At 38.3% G+C, this 21,262-nt stretch overlaps 1 protein-coding gene across 2 annotated transcripts in view; it reads left to right on the top strand.

Annotated features, from left to right (window-relative positions):
* The window catches only part of PLXDC2 (plexin domain containing 2), a 459,161-nt gene that overhangs the window by 291,908 nt on the left and 145,991 nt on the right, over positions 1 to 21,262 (top strand). For both annotated transcript variants that reach the window (XM_055428176.2, XM_055428186.2), the window contains exon 5: positions 16,506 to 16,628. In XM_055428176.2, the coding sequence (XP_055284151.1) occupies positions 16,506 to 16,628 (123 nt within the window). The remainder of the gene's footprint in view (positions 1 to 16,505; positions 16,629 to 21,262) is intronic.

Genomic DNA, 21,262 nt, shown 5'->3' with positions numbered 1-21,262 from the left:
AATTCCATGGACAGAGGAGCTTGGTGGGCCACAGTCCATGGGGTCACAAAGAGTCAGACACAACTGAGCAACTGAACAGCACAAGAAGGAGATAAATCCACAATTACAATTTTTAAAACCTCTTTCTCTTCCAATATAGGTTCTCTGAAATGGCTATATCTAATGAAATTGAGGTTTTGTATACTTTCAAAGTCATTGGGTAGCAGCCATAAGCCAGAGGGACTGGCATGTCACTCTAACACTTGAGATGAACTGTGTTGTGGTCTCAAGTCTTTAAAAATCTCCAGCATTGCAGAGCCTACGGATGATGACAATGGTCACCTGAAGGGGGTGGTGACCCACATTCACGTGACTTTACCTGCCACGTTTTGCAGAATGGTATGGATTTAGTTGGAGACCTGTGCTGACCCTCCTCCCCAAGGTCAGCAGTGAGTAGACACCTACTGGGGTAATTTCAACCCCTTGTTAGTAAAAACAGGAGAGAACCTTCTTTTTTTTTTTTTTTTAGCTTAAGGAGAGTCCTCTTCCTCAAATAACAAAATAACATTTAAATACTCCTGAGAGGGGATACCATGGTAAAGATCAGATGCCATTCACGCTGTAGTACACAGTAATTCACCAGATTCTTCCTGAGAGATTGAAATAGGAAGGAGATAGCTGATAGTCATTTTGTACCCAGGCAGGGTTTCTGACAATGGCAATGTTGAAGCCTGAACAGTGAATTCTAATAAATCTTGCCTATTTTTCCCCAGGCCTCCTGTACCCTATATTTGTAGAAAGGTTAAAACATCATTCATTTTTATTTTAATTTAAAGGGGTATAACTTTAGCACTGGGGTCTGATTGAATATAGGCTTTCCCTGGCTTTGTTGAGCTTTGGGCACACATACAAGGAGCCCTCTTGTGACTGGGTTATATCGTCGAGTCCAAATTCACCAGCAACCACCTTGACTGCTCCATTCACACATTGATCAGGACCTGCAGACGGATGTCCAGGAAAGAATTCTTCCCAGCATGGAGAACCTTTTCATGCTCTGCCTTAACAAACATCAAAGTGAAATAAAAGAAAAGCCATCCCTTCAGTTCTGATCAGCCTGAATCAGTTACAAAAAAGCACATTTTAAGATATGGGTTTTTGCTGCTCTGCCTCAAAAGCTACATATTAGAGAACCAGATTATCAATTACAGAATAGTGGCCGTGCCTTCCTGAGGTCCCCGTTGAGAAGTGCCTCTTTCAACCCAAGAATTTGATAGCTTTGCTCCCCCGGTCTTTGTGGCAGATGTAAATGTAAAGGTGTTGAAAAAATATATATACAAATCTCTTTCATTTTCCCTAGGAAGCAATAAAGTGTTGCCACTGCAAACGGAAGGTCTTTTTCTACTTTTCGTACCAGTTAACCTAAGAGCAGGTGTAGCATTATTCATTCACCCTGGGTGGTCCCGGAGTTGTGGTTCTATTGACTGCCTTTTGTTCGCCACATATCTGTATCCATTTCTGCCTGATTCCAGTATTATTCTGGTCAAAGGTTCAGTAAAATGAGAAGTAAATGAGCCATTTTTGTGAATAACATTTGCTACTGCTTTCCTTCAGTTGGATAACGAGACGTTAAGGTATAATTGAAGTAAAAATGTTGAGAGGGAAATGGAAAAATAAGATCCCTAATAGAATAGAATCCCAAAGAAAGGCAATGCCAAAGAATGCTCAAACTACCGCACAATTGCACTCATCTCACACGCTAGTAAAGTCATGCTCAAAATTCTCCAAGCCAGGCTTCAGCAGTATGTAAACCGTGAACTCCCAGATGTTCAAGCAGGTTTTAGAAAAGGCAGAGGCACCAGAGATCAAATTGCCAACATCCGCTGGATCATGGAGAAAGCAAGAGAGTTCCAGAAAAACATCTATTTCTGCTTCATTGACTATGCCAAAGCCTTTGACTGTGTGGATCACAATAAACTGTGGAACATTCTGAAAGAGATGGGAATCCCAGACCACCTGACCTGCCTCTTGAGAAACCTGTATGCAGGTCAGGAAGCAACAGTTAGAACCGGTCATGGAACAACAGACTGGTTCCAAATAGGAAAAGGAGTGCGTCAAGGTTGTATATTGTCACCTTGCTTATTTAACTTATATGCAGAGTACATCATGAGGAACGCTGGGCTGGAAGAAGCACAAGCTGGAATCAAGATTGCTGGGAGAAATATCAATAACCTCAGATATGCAGATGACACTACCCTTATGGCAGAAAGTGAAGAGGAACTCAAAAGCCTCTTGAGGAAAGTGAAAGAGGAGAGTGAAAAGGTTGGCTTGAAGCTCAACATTCAGAAAACAAAGATCATGGCATCTGGTCCCATCACTTCATGGGAAATAGATGGAAAAACAGTGGAAACAGTGTCAGACTTTGTTTTTTTGGGCTCCAAAATCACTGCAGATGCTGATTGCAGCCATGAAATTAAAAGACGCTTGCTCCTTGGAAGGAAAGTTATGACCAACCTTGATAGTATATTAAAAAGCAGAGACATTACTTTGCCGACCAAGGTCCGTCTAGTCAAGGCAATGGTTTTTCCCGTGGTCATGTATGGATGTGAGAGTTGGACTGTGAAGAAAGCTGATCGCCGAAGAATCGATGCTTTTGAACTGTGGTGTTGGAGAAGACTCTTGAGAGTCCCTTATACTGCAAGGAGATCCAACCAGTCCATTCTAAAGGAGATCAATCCTGGATGTTCATTGGAGGGACTGATGCTAAAGCTGAAACTCCAATACTTTGGCCACCTCATGAGACGAGTTGACTCACTGGAAAAGACTCTGATGCTGGGAAAGGTTGGGGGCGGGAGGAGAAGGGGACGACGGAGAATGAGATGGCTGGATGGCATCACCAACTCTGTGGACATGAGTTTGAGTGTACTCCGGGAGTTGGTGATGGACAGGGAGGCCTGGCGTGCTGTGATTCATGGGGTCGCGGAGAGTCGGACACGACTGAGCGACTGAACTGAACTGAACTGAATAGAATAGAAAGGAAAGTAACATTTTCAGATTTTTAAGGATTAATGGTTTAGATCCTCTTTCTGTCTAAGGTATGTATAAAGTAAGAAGAAATAAAATACATGGTCACATATAAAAACAAACAGAAATTCATTGAACGTCACAAAATATCCCTAGTTGAATGTATATGAATGCTTGAATATGTACTTAAGCATTTTAGAATCTAAGCAATCTTTGTAATGACTCCCAAGGTCAAGGAAAAATGCTTTATTGGCATTTTGATTAAAATAAATATATTCAATCCAATTTTTTCATAATGATTATAAGAAGTAGAATCTCTAGCATTTGAATTAGGATCTAGTTTGTGAGATATATAGTAATTCTAACTAAATTCTATTCTCTTCTGCCTCTTCATATCCTAAATGAATACGAGTAGCTCTGTGTAGTAACTCTCTGGTGGAAGAATATACATCCTCATAAACTCTCCTCTGAGGCAACACTAGGAAGGGATGACCTTGAATAAACAAACTTAATTTTTTTTTGGTTGTTTATTTTTTCATGTAGTGTGAGGGAAAGAGTTGGGAGAGAATTATTACAATTATTATAAATGTGAAAAGGTCTTAGGGCTTCTTTTAATCTCTCACTGCTCTCAGTAACTACAGTATTTCCCAAAATAGAGTTGATAAATTTTATGTAAGAATACATTATATCCGTGAAAATAAATGCTCTTTTTAAAAGCCCAGTCTAGTTGGTGTTAATCAAGATATTGAAGGGCTGTGCAAAGGGAATCAGCAAAATGGGTAAAATCATGTTTAAAATGCTTTTAGAAGAAGTCAGCTGATTGGATTTTATTGTGCTTCAGATTTTGAGATACTCAATATGTGTTTTGAATTGATTTAAAAATCTCTGTACTCAAAGATGTGCATGCACGGGCTCTCTATACACGTATGAATATATACCTATGTATGCATATGCATATACATATGTGTGTATACAGGGATGTGTATTGGAGAAGCAAAGGCAACTCACTCCAGTACTCTTGCCTGGAGAATCCCATGGACGGAGGAGCCTGGTAGGCTCCAGTCCATGGGGTCGCGTAGAGTCGGACACGACTAAGCAACTTCACTTTCATTTTTCACTTTCATGCACTGGAGAAGGAAATGGCAACCCACTCCAGTGGTCTTGCCTGGAGAATCCCAGGGATGGAGGAGCCTGGTGGGCTGCCATCTCTAGGGTCATACAGAGTCGGACACAATTGAGGTGACTTAGCAGCAGCAGCAGCAGGGGTGTGTATGCAAACAAAACACACACATTTATGTATAAAAACAAAGCCAAATATGTTATAAATGTCTTTCTTTTCCCAAATAGAGTTTTTCTTTCAGCGTTTACCATTTAGAGTATTCAAATTGGAGGGCACATTGAAAGTACAAAGCGCAAAATGTGTAATATGAATATACAATTGGGTCAGTGCTCTTTTGTTATAGCTATTTTATCCCTCTCATTGAGCACTCGTCACCTTAAGGGACCAAACTACCCAAACATCTGAGAAAACAGAATTAAGATAACAAGTCTGAGATTGGAAACAGGGCACGTGTCTCAAGAGGGTGGAAATATCACAGAAGTTTGAGCCTGACCAGGACCGCAGTGATCAGGAGCTCAAGAGAAGAGGAATCAATGATGCAGTGGCAGATGGGCCTCCCTAGGGCTCTGATTTTAAAAGTATGTCAGAGCAATGAAATGCTCGATGTATATATTCTGTGTGTCAAAATTGCACCCACATTTGTAGAGTCCCTTTTAACCAGCTAATGCCCACAGCAGTGTTGTTTAAAAGGGGGTTAATTTTAGCCTAATTTACAGAAGAAATTGCAACTCAATGAGAGTAAGTATTGACATGAGTTGGGATCATACAGCTTGGAAAACATAAAAACTGAAAGCATTTCCCCTAAAGTCAGGAACAAGACAAAGGTGCCCACTCTCACCACTACTATTCAACATAGTTCTGGAAGTTTTGGCCACAGCAATCAGAGCAGAAAAAGACATAAAAGGAATACAAATTGGAAAAGAAGAAGTAAAACTTTCACTGTTCGCTGATGACATGAACCTCTACACAGAAAACCCTAGAGACTCTACCAGAAAATTACTAGAGCTGATCAATGATTACAGTAACGTTGCAGGATATAAAATCAACACACAGAAATCCCTTGCATTCCTATACACTAATAATGAGAAAATAGAAAGAGAAATTAAGGAAACTATTCCATTCACTGTTGCAACGAAAAGAATTAAATACTTAGGAATATATCTACCTAAGGAAACAAAAGACTTGTACATAGAAAACTATAAAACACTACTGAAAGCAATCAAAGAGGACACTAATAGATGGAGAAATATACCATGCTCATGGATTGGAAGAATAAATATTGTAAAAATGAGTATACTACCCAAAGTATTTTTTCAATCCCTATCAAGCTACCAACGATCTTTTTCACAGAACTAGAACAAATAATCTCACAATTTGTATGGAAATACAAAAAACCCCGAATAGCCAAAGCAATCTTGAGGAAGAAAAATGGAACTGGGGGAATTAACCTGCCGGACTTCAGGCTCTACTACAAAGCCACAGTCATCAAGACAGTATGGTACTGGCATAAAGACAGAAATATAGATCAATGGAACAAAATAGAAAGCCCAGAGATAAATCCACGCACCTATGGACACCTCATCTTTGACAAAGGAGGCAAGACTATAAAATGGAGAAAAGACAGTCTCTTTAACAAGTGGTGCTGGGAAAACTGGTCAGCCACTTGTAAAAGAATGAAACTAGAACACTTCCTAACACCATACACCAAAATAAACTCAAAATGGATTAGAGAGCTAAATGTAAGACCAGAAACTATAAAACTCCTAGAGGAGAACGTAGGCAAAACACTCTCTGACATCAATCACAGCAGGATCCTCCATGACCCACCTCCCAGAATATTGGAAATAAAAGCAAAAATAAACAAATGGGACCTAATTAAAATCAAAAGCTTCTGCACAGCAAAGGAAACTATAAGCAAGGTGAAAAGACAGCCTTCAGAATGGGAGAAAATAATAGCAAATGAAGCAACTGATAAAGGATTAATCTCCAAATTATACAAGCAGCTCCTGCAGCTCAATTCCAGAAAAATAAATGACCCAATCAAAAAATGGGCCAAAGAACTAAACAGACATTTCTCCAAAGAAGACATACAGATGGCTAACAAACACATGAAAAAATGCTCAACATCCCTCATAATCAGAGAGATGCAAATCAAAACCACAATGAGATACCATTTCACACCTGTCAGAATGGCTGCTATCCAAAAGTCTACATGCAATAAATGCTGGAGAGGATGTGGAGAGAAAGGAACCCTCTTACACTGTTGGTGGGAATGCAAACTAGTACAGCCACTATGGAGAACAGTGTGGAGATTCCTCAAAAAACTGGAAATAGAACTGCCATATGATCCAGCAATCGCACTCATGGGCATACACACCGAGGAAACCAGAATTGAAAGAGACACACGTACTCCAATGTTCATTACAGCACTGTTTATAATAGCCAGGACATGGAAGCAACCTAGATGTCCATCTGCAGACGAATGGATAAGAAAGCTTTGGTACATATACACAATGGAGTATTATTCAGCCATTAAAAAGAATACATTTGAATCAGTTCTAATGAGGTGGATGAAACTGGAGCCTATTATACAGAGTGAAGTAAGCCAGAAAGAAAAACACCAATACAGCATACTAACGCATATATATGGAATTTAGAAAGATGCAAATGATAACCCTATATACGAGACAGCAAAAGAGACACAGATGTATAGATCAGTCTTTGGGACTCTGTGGGAGAGGGTGAGGGTGGGATGATTTGGGAGAATGGCATTGAAACACGTATGTTGTCATATGTGAAATGAATCACTAGTTCAGGGTCAATGCATGTTATAGGATGCTCGGGGCTGGCATGCGGGGATGACCCAGAGGGAGGATAAAGGGAGGAGGGAGGTGGGAGGGGGGTTCAGGAGGGGGAACTTATGTAAACCCGGGGCGAATTCATGTCAATGTATGGCAAAACCAACCAATATAATATTGTAAAATAATTTGCCTCCAATAAAAAATAAATTAATTACAGAAAAAAAAAAAAGAAGTTATGAGTTTTTGTTTCTCTTCCTTTACTCACCTACGCAGTTCTAGCTCCGTTTCTTCCCTTCTGGGGTTGGGGAGAGGCACGTTATATCCTCAGCATAAATGCTTATATTGGTAATTTCATGTATATAATTTGCCGCCAATAACCAAGTTGTCACTGGTTGTTTTTTTTCCCCAGAGAATAACTTGTAATTTGTAATCCTCAATGTGGCTTTAAACCAATAGAATAAAGGAGTCTATGAGAGTTGATGTACGTTGACATATATGCTGCTGCTGCTGCTAAGTCACTTCAGTCGTGTCCGACTCTGTTAGACCCCATAGACGGCAGCCCACCAGGCTCCCCCATCCCTGGGATTCTCCAGGCAAGAACACTGGAGTGGGTTGCCATTTCCTTCTCCAATGCATGCAAGTGAAAAGTGAAAGTGAAATTGAAGTCGCTCAGTCGTCTCCGACTCTTAGCGAACCCATGGACTGCAGCCTACCAGGCTCCTGTGTCCATGGGATTTTCCAGGCAAGAGTACTGGAGTGGGGTGCCATCGCCTTCTCCGTTTGACATATATAAGTTTTCATTATATAAAATATGATTGACGTATTTTACCTTAACACATGGTTGGAATTGTAGAGGAAATGTATTTGATGATTGAGAAGAGTATAATTTGCTTCCTAGGTGCCCATGGTTAGTAAGTTCACATGAGTTTCAGAAATGTTTCTTCTTTCTTTTTTCCTTTAATGAAGTTGCATGTACACACCAGTATCCTCAGAGTGAACTGCATGGTCTACTAGCAACAATTTTGTCCCAAGGAAGCCAGTCACATGAAACCCATCATTGTACAGTTGCATCTGGCAGACATTTACCAAATACCTTACCACAACTCTTAATTTTCATATTAGCAGTTGCTGCTACATGTGATTTTGTTTAAAACGCTGACTGAATTACAAGCAAGTATTTATCCAAAAGAGGTTGGCTTATATAGCATGGGATAATGTATTATGATTCATAAAATGGCATTTGTGCAAAATGCAAGTTGAATTATGCACAAACTTCATTTGTTTGCTTCAAGCAAGTTTTCCACCACAAACACCAGTTCAATTCAGTCACTCAGTCATGTCCGACTCTTTGTGGCCCCATGGACTGCAGCACGCCAGGCCTCCCTGTCCATCACCAACTCCCGGAGTTTACCCAAACTCATGTCCATTGAGTCTGTGATGCCATCCAACCATCTCATCCTCTATCGTCCCCTTCTCCTCCTGCCTTCAATCTTTCCCAGCATCAGGGTCTTTTCAGATGAGTCAGCTCTTCGGATCAGGTGGCCAAAGTATTAGAGTTTCAGCTTCAAGATCAGTCCTTCCAATGAACACCCAGGACTGATCTCTTTTAGGATGAAATGGTTGGACCTTCTTGTAGTCCAAGGGACTCTCAAGAGTCTTCTCCAACACCACAGTTCAAAAGCATCAATTCTTCGGCAATCAGCTTTCTTCACAGTCCAACTCTCACATCCATACATGACTACTGGAAAAACCACAGCCTTGACTACATGGACCTTTGTTGGCAAAGTAATGTCTCTGCTTTTTAATATACTATCTAGGTTGGTCATAACTTTCCTTCCAAGGAGTAAACGTCTTTTAATTTCATGGCTGCCAGTCACCATCTACAGTGATCTTGGAGTCCCCCAAAATAAAGTCTGTCACTGTTTCCACTGTTTCCCCATCTATTTCCCATGAAGTGATTGGACCAGATGTCATGATCTTAGTTTTCTGAATGTTGAGCTTTAAGCCAACTTTTTCACTCTCATCTTTCCTTTCATCAAGAGGTTCTTTAGTTCTTCTTTACTTTTTGCCATAAAGGTGGTATCAAATGCGTATCTGAGGTTATTTCTGCCAGCAATCTTGATTCCAGCTTGTGCTTCTTCCAGCCCAGCATTTCTCATGATGTACTCTGCATATAAGTTAAATAAGCAGGGTGACAATATACAGCCTTTTCCTATTTGGAAAAAGTCTGTTGTTCCGTGTCCATTTCTAACTGTTGCTTCTTGACCTGCATACAGATTTCTCAAGAGACAGGTGAGGTGATCTGGTATTCCCATCTCTTTAAGAATTTTCCACATTTTATGCCAATCTGCACAGTAAAGGCTTTGGCATAGTCAATAAAGCAAAAATAGATGTTTTTTTGGAACTCTCTTGCTTTTCCAATAATCCAGCAGATGTTGGCAATTTGATCTCTGGTTCCTCTGCCTTTTCTAAGTCCAGCTTGAACATCTGGAAGTTCATGGTTCACGTATTGTTGAAACCTGGCTTGGAGAATTTTGAGCATTACTTTACTAGAGTGTGAGATGAGTACAATTGTGCTGTAGTTTGAGCATTCTATGGCATAACTGATAAAACTACAACCACAAACAACACCCTATTAAACAACTCAGTTCTTCATGAATAGAAATGGGACAGGTCATGTATAAGGTTAAGGAAAGTTCAGTATGAGGAATCTGCTCTGTTAGTCTTCGTGGATAAAAGGTCATAAATTTCAGATCTATCTGATGAATGTGTAGCGTTCTAGTACACATCTCACAAAGGTAGCAACAGTGCATACCCCATTGTCATTTGTACTCTAAAGGCAGCATTTAACTGTAAATGTTCAATGCCTTACAGGCATACCTATCAGCTTCAGCTTTTCCTCTGGAGTAAAAAATGTCAATTGAATGATGAAGTGAATTATTTTAGGTAGCCCTTTACACATTAAAGTTTATAGAATGTTTCACAGGCAATGACTGCCTCTTCAGGCTTCCTTCATTACTGTGACACTTCCTACTAAGTGAAACAACAACTGGCAACCGATAGAAAGTTGATATTTTTACAAGGTGCTTATTCCATTAGAATGTAGGAAAATATAGATCTACACCAATGCAGAACTTTGGACATTAAAGCTTTTTCATTACCTGTTGTCTTGGAGTTAGGTCCAGTGGTACACCGTAACCCAAACTGGAATAATGCAAGGAAACACATATCATACCATTTGAGTCTGAAGCACAGTTTTGAAGTGACATAAGTGTCCTACTGTAGGTATATCAACTAGTAGGCGTTAGGCAGAAAAGTCTTCAAGGGGTGAAGATTAGAGAGAATTTATTTTATTTAAATTTATTTTTATTGGAGGATAATTGCTTTACAATGTTATATTGGTTTCTGTCATATAGCACTGTGAATCAGCTATGCTGCTGCTGCTGCTAAGTCACTTCAGTCGTGTCCGACTCTGTGTGACCCCATAGACGAAAGCCCACCAGGCTCCCCTGACCCTGGGATTCTCCAGGCAAGAACACTGGAGTGGGTTGCCATTTCCTTCTCCAAATCAGCTATAAGTTTACATATATCCCCTCTCTCGGGTCTCCCTCCCATCCCCTCTAGAGAGAATTTAATTGATTGGTTTTTTCTTTCACATTTTTGTTTTAAACACTGTCTTTGGGTGTTTTTTATTTATTAACTCATTCAACCATCATAACAATCCAATGATATTGATATGATTATTCCTCCATTTACTGGATTAGAGAACTGAGGCACAGAAAGGTCAAGGAACTTAAGTCACTGAAGTCAAAGAACTTAAGTAAAATTATTAGAAATAATTTGATTTCACCATTAAATAAATTCTCTACTCATATGTCATTCATCTACCAATTTGAGAGTCATTTGGGGGACTGTGATAGAGGGCATCCCTCCTAGCTCAGTTGGTAAAGAGTCCACATGGACTATATAGTCCATGGGGTCGCCAAGAGTCGGATACGACTGATCGACTTTCACTTTCACTAGAGGAATCTAATTTAAATCTATTTATACAATTTGCAGTTAAAAGAATAGAGGCTGAAGCAGTACAGTAAAAGTAGCAAAAGTTAAGAGGACTTCCCCTCTGCTCAAAGGTGGAGGTGTTGAAACTTCCACAGAGACAACAGGTCTTTTCTTCCTCAAACTCTTTGTTTAAGAATGAGATCCAGTGAGGGAGACTGTATAGTTATGGACACGTGATGAGTTCTAAAGTATGTTGTGAGGAGGTCATAAAATTTGGAGGTAAATTCTAGCCATGTGGCTTTAAGCAAATTACCCAGCTTCGGTACATGCTTCATTTAATAAATGGAAGCTTGCATCTCCTGCATTGGCCGGTAGATTCATTACCACTAGTGCCACCTGGGAAGCCTAATAATAATACTACTAATATTAATAATGTGGACTTCCCTGGTGTCTCAGAGGTAGAGAATCTACCTGCAATGCAGGTTCAATCCCCAGGTGAGGGAGATCCCCTGGAGAAGGAAATGCAACCCACTTCTACCTAGAGAATCCTATGGACAGAGGAGACTGGTGGTCTACAGTCTATGGGGTCACAAAGAGTCAGACACGATTTAGTGATTAAACAACAACAAAATCAATAATGTAATTCCTTTCAAAGTTATTATAAGGATACATTGAAGAAAATATATAAAAATAATGTAATTGGTAAGGCCCATATAGGTATTGGGGTCTTCCCCAGTAGCTCAGTGGTAAAGCATCCACCTTCACTGCAGGAGCCATAGGATACACGGGTTCAATCCCTGGGTCAGGAAAACCCCCTGGAAGAGGGCATGGCAACCCACTCCAGTATTCTTGCCTTGAGAATCTCCATGGACAGAGGAGCCTGGCAGGCTATAGTCCATAGGGTTGCAAAGAGTTGGACACAACTGAAGCGACTTAGCATGCATGCATATAGGTATTGGAGCTTCCCTGTTAGCTCAGCTGGTAGAGAATTCACCTGAAATGCAGAAAACCCCGGGTTGATTCCTGGGTTGGGAAGATCCCCTGGGGAAGGAATATGCTACCCACTGCAGTATTCTTGGGCTTCTCTGGTGGCTCAGATGGTGAAGAATCTGCCTGAAATGCAGGAGACCTGGTTTCGATCCCCAGGAGAAGGGAATGGCTACCCACTCCAGTATTCTTGTCTGGAGAATTCCATGGACAGAGGAGCCTGGCAGGCTACAGTCCATGGGGTCACAAACAGTCAGACACAACTAAGCAACTTTCACTCATACTCACACTGGTTTATTATAAAGGATACAATTCAGGAACACCTGAATGGAAGAGATGCATAAGGCAAGGGGAAGGGGAAGGGGAAGGGTGTATGTGTGCAGCTCCCAGGCCCTTTCTGTGTGTGCCACCCTCTGAGTAACGCTGTTATCTGAGGGGAGCCCCTTCCAGGACCAGAGCAGGCTCTTGTTTAATATTCTAAAATGAATTGTCCAGGAAGACACATGTACTGACAAAGCACAAGAATGTTGGAAAGGGGTACCTGGGTGGCGCTAGTGGTAAAGAACCCTCCTGTCAGTGCAGGAGATGTAAGAGATGTGGGTTCAATCCCTGGGTCAGAAAGATCCCGGGGAGAAGGAAATGGCAACCTACTCCAGTATTCTGGCCTGGAAAATCCCATGGACAGAGGAGACTGACAGGCTACAGTCTGTGGGGTCACAAAGAGTAGAACACGATTAGAGCGAATTAGCACCATATAGGTATTGGTTAATCTCACAGTTATCACAATAATATCTGTGGTTAATAAATATGTAATCGTTGTTAGTAAATATATAATTATTGTGTAGGGGTTATTCATATCAGGACTTACAGTGATAGAATTCTCAAAGGCTTGAGGAGGTGTACAAATTTAAAACCATACATTATTCAAGTGACTAGAGACCATCTACAGAAACAGCCAAGTAGATCCTTCAGTTGCAAGAGAAAATCTGTCAATTATAGCTGAGCTCAGAACTTGACTTTAGGTTTAGTAATGAAAGCAAGAGGAGTGTGTAACTGTTGAAATCCAAAAATCAAAACACATTTGCTTCTCTTATTTGAACTTTTTCAGTGGAAGTATCACTGAGTTACATATTTGCTCAGTAATAACCACTTTTCTACAAATCTTATGACCAGGTAGGTAAATTCTATTTAAACTAGAAGCATGTAATGAGTAAAAGAGACATTTTGTGATCAGCTTTTCAAGTGGCTACAACCAAGCTTGAAAATTTAAAAAAAAAAAAAATTTAAAACAGTAAATATATGTTACCTAAATTACCTTAAAATGTGAAGGACCAGAAAAATGAAATATTTTTTCTGTACAACTGGACATGCTCTAGACAACTAAAGAAAAGAGACAAATGTCTAAATGGATTATAGGTAGCTCTGAGTGCTTTTGAAGATTTGGAAAACATTTATTCAAATAAAGGATGCTTTACTTTGCATAGCTGGTTCTTATTCAACACCTGATTACACTTCCCTCCCTGCTCTCAGCAGGCCTGGAAGGTTTCTCTCCACTCAGTTATTAATCATTGCTGAAATGATATTTTTAAAACTCAGAAATGTAAGGAGAACTCAGTAGGGCCCATGGCTACAATCAACCATTTTACTTTATAGTCACTAAGAACTAACCTAAGATAATAGAGGAATTGGGTTTCATATGGCTAAAGAAACAAATATTCTCTGAATTAGCAAAATTAAACTCATTGTGTGGAGTAGTGGAATCTCTGTATCCTTGAATTGTTTTTCACATTAGTCTTGGTGGTAGTGGTATTAATGGTAATAGTGGCAGCAGATTAATCACAGTGGCAGATGTGCTAGTAATTATAGTAGCAGCTTCTTGTTAGTGGGTCTACCCTGGTGGCTCAGAGGGTAAAGTGTCTGCCTGCAACGCAGGAGACCTGGGTTTGATCCCTGGATCAGGAAGATCCCCTGGAGAAGGAAATGACAACCCACTCCAGTACTCTTGCCTAGAAAATGCCACGGACGGAGGAGCCTGCTAGGCTACAGTCCTTGGAATTGCAAAGAGTCGCACATGACTGAGCAACTTCACTGCTCTTCTTGCTAGTAGAAGTTGTAGCAATTGTAATACTCCTATAGTTTAATGTTATTGTAAATATAGCTTTACACATTAGCAAATTCTTTCATCTTTTCACTTAGTTCTTTGGGAATAATTTGAGACTTCACCTTTGAAATCTGAGAAATTCTAGTCCTGAAAAACTTTTTCCTCGTGAGAGGAAGCAAGAGATAATGATTCTCGTGATCTGAAAACTGGGTTATATAGAATGGAGAATAACATTTTGGGAAATCTATAAAAATAAGAAATCTTATTTATTTTAAAAACTAATAGTGAGAATTATGTATCTGAAATCTTTTATGACTGCATTTTTCAATTCTGTTTTTAGGAATTGCTGCTGCAATTTCTTACTGCAGTTGTTTCAGTGAATAAATATTGTATTGATTTAAAATTATCTTACTGCCTTGAATTACTGCTCTCCTTATTCTTTAAATCAATCAGTTTCTCTTATTAGTCCATGGAAAATTTAAAGTAGAGGAATAACTATCCAGAGATATTGACCCTGAAAGAACACTTTCAGAGTGTAAATCAATCTTTTGCTTAAAAGACTATATTTATAGAATTGTTGTATTCCTTTTAATGGTGACATTATAAAAGGTACACTGGTGAGGATAAGAGAAAAAAATAACAGACCCTGAAAAACAGTCACTCTGCATCTTTATAATTTTCAGGATGTTGGACTTTGAACACTGAGAGCTTGACTCTGAGAATCTACAGGGAAGTCAAATAAAAGCAATGCCTGTTTCACCCTATTGTCATCTTTTAGTACACTTGAGCTATGTGAAATTGCAAATTACAAAGTTCTGCTCAAGACACTGGGAATTTATTTTGAAAGATATATATATTTTTTGGTGAATGAGAAGCAAAGAGTAATTGATGACTATAACATGATAAAGGATTTACCAGTTTAAGTATCTTTTTAAAAGCTGAATGGCTATGATTAAATTATGCCTTTGGTGAAAAGTAAAAAGTAAGTCAAAGGAAAGAAGACACTGCTGGAAAGACAGAAATTGATTTCAAACTAAATAACTACAGATTTAGGGCTTCCCTGGTGGCTCAGTGATAAAGAATCTGCCTGCCAATGCAGGAGACTGGAGTTTGATCTCTGGGTCAGGAAGATCCTCTGGAGAAGGAAATGGCAACCCACTCTGGTATTTTTGCCTGGAAAAGTCCATGGACAGAGGAGCCAGCGGTCTACAGGCCATGGCGTCTAACGAGAGTTGGACATGACTTAGCAACTAAACAACAATAATAAACTACAGATTTAATTCTCTGGTAACTTATTAAAAATTGCAGTAGAGAATTTGAAACAATGAGGGCCATGATACGCTAATGAAAGCTTTCTTCAGACCATGTAGTAAGCTAAAAGTTTTACACTTTTAGGGGTTTAAATTCAACATAATTTTGTGGGTTTTTTTTTTTAATTCTGCTTTTTGTAAAATTAATTCTTATGAAAATATTAATAGAAAAATGATCTATAGTAACCCCAGATATGTAGTTAACTTATGATTACCTAAACATTACAATTGCGTTGTCATGAGTAACTTGCTTTGAATTTTATTTTGTAATAATGTGTGTATATGTATGTTTTTATATGTTCTTACTGTGCACTTCCTAGTTTAATATTAGAAATTAGTATTCCCTGAGCTGACTCTCCTTTTAGGCAGCTAAAGATCTTGGAGGCCAGAAGCCAGTATAGGATTAACAATTTGTCATGGATAATCCACAAAGTAAATAAACCCAGTGTGAATAATTGAAAGTGGGTAGAGTTGTAACATGGGAGCTATTGAAATTTAATTCAAGATGAAGTTCTCCACAGTAAATTCCCTCTCGTTATTCAATAGCTGGAATAGGCTGGCATCGATAACTCTCTAAATAGAGAGGTATTTGTGCATTATCAATGGTTTACCATCTTATCTGCAAACATATAGACTAACTCCTTGGTACGGTGCTACTTGACTAATCTGAGAAATGTGAAGTTTATCCATGAGTGCTTAGCCTCCTTTCAAATTTGAATAGATGGTTCAAAATACTTTCTGCATTTTAGTATTAAATATATGTATGTGTGAATTCTAAAATGTCCTAAACTGAGATTGAGAATGCGTAACTGAACATCATGAGAATACATTCATTTGTAAACTGAATTTACAAGGGATTACTAAAGGCAGATTTAACGTTTGGATTACTTACAGTACTATACTAGCCTTTTCAGCCTAATAATCTCTCTGGATAGTAGTCACTTTTCCACAATTAAAATTGTACATATAATAGGTTTCTGATTACTATTCTGCTACCATATTGTATACTATTCTGCTACCATATTAACCCAGATTCAACTATTGCTGATCAGATATTAAGATATTAATTATGTTTCTTTTTTTAGCTACTGTGATTTTTTTTCAAAATGTAACTGAAGTTGAGTTGGGGTATTTTAATTAAAATATTCTGTTTTTTTCTTAACAAGTTCCTATTTTTCTAATTACAGGTTTCATATACACTGGTGAAGTTGTGCACCGAATGCTAACAGCCACACAGTACATAGCACCTTTAATGGCAAATTTTGATCCCAGTGTATCCAGAAATTCAACTGTCAGATATTTTGATAATGGTATGTGTTGGTTAGCCTATATTTTACTGAATGTATACTTATAAACACTGATCATCAGATTCATATTAATATTTTTATAATCTTGGGTTTAGACTGGATTTGTTAACTGTTTGATGCAAATAGCCTGAGGTAACAAATGTTATACTGCACCAATTAATAGTGTAATAAGTAGATAAATTATATGGTTAAATGTCACTCATGTATTTATTCATTCATTTGCTCATTTAACAAACATTTATTAACACGTATTAGGGAATATAATAAATGAGTTGCAGCAAACATTGTTTTGAACAAAGCAAACACATTTGATGCTATTTGAAATAAGTCCTTCCTATTAAAAAGAAGTAAATAAGGGCAATTTTTTAGTTCTGATTTTTAGGTAGAGACAAGTGGCATAATATATTGATATTAAATTTCTAAAACTTACAAACTATTTGTATGTTTTGAAAATATAGGATAGTGTAGTAGTGAAGTCGCTCAGTCATGTCCGACTCTTTGCGACCCCATGGACTATAACCTATCAGGCTGCTCCGTCCTTGGGATTTCCCAGGCAAGAGTACTGGAGTGGGTTGTCATTTCCTTCTCCAGAAAATAGAGGATAGTGAGTAATTAAAATTCACTTGGCCTTCCCAGACGGCTCAGTGGTAAAGAATCCACCTGCCAAGTTGATGTGAGTTTGATTCCTGGGTAGGGAAGATCCTCTAGAGAAGGAAATGGCAACCGAGTCCAGTACAGAAATCCCATGGACAGAGGAACCTGATGGCTACAGTCCATGGGGTTGCAAAAGAGTCAGACACAACTCAGCAACTAAACAACAAAATTCACTTAAGGAAAAAGTTTTCCTGACTTTGAAATATGAAATAGAGCTGTTAAGTTTTATCATATATACTGACAACAGTCTATCCCTACTATTTCTTTGGGGAAACACACAAAATAGTCAAGGAAGATTTAGAATATGTCACTAAATGCCCCCAAACCTAAGTAAGAAATTTATGTTCCTAAAAACATAAATGAATTTTCATGTCTATATCTTAGTGAAGGCTGTAACTCTAATAGAAAAAGAAATTATAGGAAAAGAGAGTTTGTTTTGGAAACTTAAAAACAGAAATTTCTGTACTCTTTATAATACAAAAATATTATTTATTTGCCCAAATGAGAATCATCTTTTAAAAAATAGAAGCATGTGGCCTGAACAGAGTTATTTCTCCTCTTGTCTTGCCTTAATGACCAAGGGAGAAATGAACCGTAGGGTAGCATAAACTTACTGGTGACCTCAGCTTTGGGAAAATGACATCACTTTGCTGAAAGAGATCTGACCAGTGTGATAAAGCCATTTTACAAGTCAAAATAGCAAAAGAGAAAGACAGCTAAACACATTCAGATGTGCACTTTGAGAAATAGATTTCAAACAATTTGAATAACACCAAAGTGTGCTGCAATAAATGAAGTTAACTCTAAATGTTAACCATAATAATTATTTCCTTCTGTTATTTTAAGAACTGTTATATTCTGTCCTCCCACTTAAAGAAAATTGAGGTACAAAGGGTCAAAGATACACAAGCAGATTTTGAGTATACTTTAGACAGAGTTACAATGAACAGCTTATCTGAAGCTTATCTCCTGAATCACCTAATTAATCTACCCTATGTAGTTAAGAAAGTTGAGTATTTTCCAAGCTTTGTCACTTACTAGATTATGTTGGGGACATTTAGTCATGGACACAAGCTTCTGATGATCAAGTTTTTATATCATTAACATCAAAATCATAAAACATACTGTCTCCTTCCCCATACACTCTCTCACATACCTTGTGCCTAATTAGCTCCATATTTAAATTTTACCTTTATTAAAATTGTTTTGAAAAATTGATATGTGCCACTTCAACTGGATTCTAAAGGGTAGTGGCTATTTATAAGAAATGATTTTCTTTTGCATTCCTGGCACAAGAACTCAATACACAGTAGGTCCTCAATAATTATGCAGTGAATGAATAAATGAAAAAAATTATGTAAAATGATTTTTAATTCTGAGAGCTGTGAAAGTACAAATACTCAAGAACTATTGTATTTTTACTTTATTGAAATATCTTCTGTGTAGTAATCAATGGGAATACTGAGTTCTTATAATAATAAGAGCTAGTAATTTCTGTGTTTTATTAAATGATAGAAGCACTTCTCAATATTGTAAGGATCTTCACAAAGTCCTTTCATACCAGAGCAACTTACTGAAATATTTCCAACTCTGATTGCTTAGGATCATTGAAGGAGTGCTTACGGATGGGAAACTCAACATTTTAGGAAAGCAAAGCTTATCTAAAGGAGACAGCAGCAGTTTAGAACATTTCTTCTAAGATAAAATTTCTGCAAGTATTAAAGCACTGGGTTTTAAAAATCAGATGATGCTTCCAGATATGATAGCCAGCCTAGATAACTACTGGAGTGTAAGGAAGTCACAGAATATTAATGTACAAGAACTAGAAAAGTTATAAAACTAAATCTTTTATTAGAAAAATAATTTGATGACTCATAAATAGATTAGAAGCATAGTTCTTACTGAAATCATAAACCTAATCAAACATAGAATCAGAAAATTTGGAGTTAACAGTGACCTTAAATGCCCCTAGATCAGCCTACTTGTCTGTTTTTATCTTGGAGATTAAAACATTGGCATCCGCTACTGATCAGAAAGTATGATCACCCAGGCAATACTAAGTTCCAGCTGCTCAGTTCCATTAAGCACATAGGATGGTGCAGCAACTCATGTAGTCTGTTACATGAGCTTAAATAACAACTTCAGCTCCACCAGGAAGAACTATGCCATTAGATTTTGTGTCCATCATCAGAGAAACAACATATGATTGTCAGTCATAAGCCAAGAGATGCACCACTCTAACCCAGCTCTTTGGTAAATTCCATGCTTGAGTCCAAGGTTTGCTCTTGAGAGATTATTCTCCTACATCGTAGCTGACCAAAGAAAATGGTTTTTGATTCACTTATCTAGTTGCTTCCTGTGCTAGGTGCTACCTAGAGAGCAATATGTGATCATTATCTGCTGACAGAAATTAAGATTGTAGCTCTAGAAGCCGCTCTCACTAACCTGCAGACTATAGGGTTTTAGATTTAATAAAAGAGGAAACTTGAAATATTATTTCATAAAACAAAATAGACATATGTAGGTAATTTTAAAATTTATGGATAACATTTACACTCAACTAATCTTACTAGTGGGCTTCCCTTGTGGCTAAGTGGTAAAGAATCCACCTACCGATGCAGGAGAGGCAGCAGACGGGGGTTCGATCCCTAGGCCAAAAAGATCACATGGAGGAGGAGATAGCAACCCAGTCCAGTATTCTTGCCTGGAGAATTCCATGGATAGAGGAGCCTGGTGGGCTACATTCCATGGAGTCACAGAGTCAGACACTATTTAGCAACTAAACAACAGCAATCTTACCAGTAGAACCACTTAAATTAACAATGTTGGAGGAGCTGTGATAGGACATAATATAAAACTTATTCGCACATTTTAGTGTTATTTTAAAAAGCCTGCTATAATAATACTTGGAGAATATCGTCATCAGAGTTTGCATTGAAAACATTTAATTACTCAAAAAGAGGTAGACCTCTTTTATGCACAAGAATTTGTAGAAACTATGTATTTGGGAGCTGAATGCAGAAATCTCTAGAAAGCAAAAATTATTCTTCCCATGTTGTAGAAGATACAGGTTCAAGCAGATTGTGTCCAAGGTCACACAAAAAGTTTGAGAGGCAGGACCCAAGTCTAGATCATCTGCCTGCCAATTCGGTGTTTTCACTGCACCATCAAAGTGCTGATTGAAATTAGTGAAGATAGAAATTAGCTAGGATAGGAATTAGGAGGAGACCAGATCTTGAAAGGTGTGGACACGTGTGAAGGAAAAGAAGCAGTTGTTAAGAGGCATTTCATGATCAGAAGACCCTTTTACTTCTACAGTTATGGAAAATTTCCTGGCTATTACTGTCCTCTTGCCTTTTCCAGTTTAAAAAAAAATAGTAGTAGAGATACAGAGATGCCCATGAAAGGGAGAGACATGGGTTTTCACGTAAAACGGATATGTCTTAGGGGCTGCTTATGACTAAACGTACCAAGGTAAGAGTCAAAATTAATTTTTTTTACTTAAAAAGTTTTACCTCAAAGAAACAAATACCTTTATGTGTTTAAAGTGTACAGTGTGATAATTTGATATATGTATACCTTGAAAAAGAATTTCTACCATCAAATTAACTAACATATTCACCCCCCTCACATATGTACCTTTTGTTTTTCTGATGTGAACTCTTTAGGTTTTATTCTCAGTAAATTTTGATTATATCATACAGTGTTGGGCTTCCCCTGTGGCTCAATAGTAAAAAATCCACCTGTAATGCAGGAGACACGGGTTAGATCTGTGGGTCAGGAAGATTCCCCTGGAGAAGGGAATGGCTATCTACTCCAGTATTCTTGCCTAGAATTGAATCTCATGGACGGAGGAGCCTGGCAGGCTACAGTCCATGGAGTCGCCACGTCGGACGTGACTGAAGCGACTGAGCACGCATACATGCCAGTGCCAGACACTGTAGTCACTGTGTTATACATCAGATCCTCAGACCTTGTTTGTA

This window comes from Moschus berezovskii, chromosome 15 (assembly GCF_049115385.1).
Source record: "Moschus berezovskii isolate FMDL1 chromosome 15, NW_MosBer_1.0, whole genome shotgun sequence".
In the NCBI taxonomy this organism is placed as follows: Eukaryota; Metazoa; Chordata; class Mammalia; order Artiodactyla; family Moschidae; genus Moschus; species Moschus berezovskii.
Note: the sequence above shows the minus strand (reverse complement) of the source record. Positions and strands in the feature narration are given on the sequence as shown.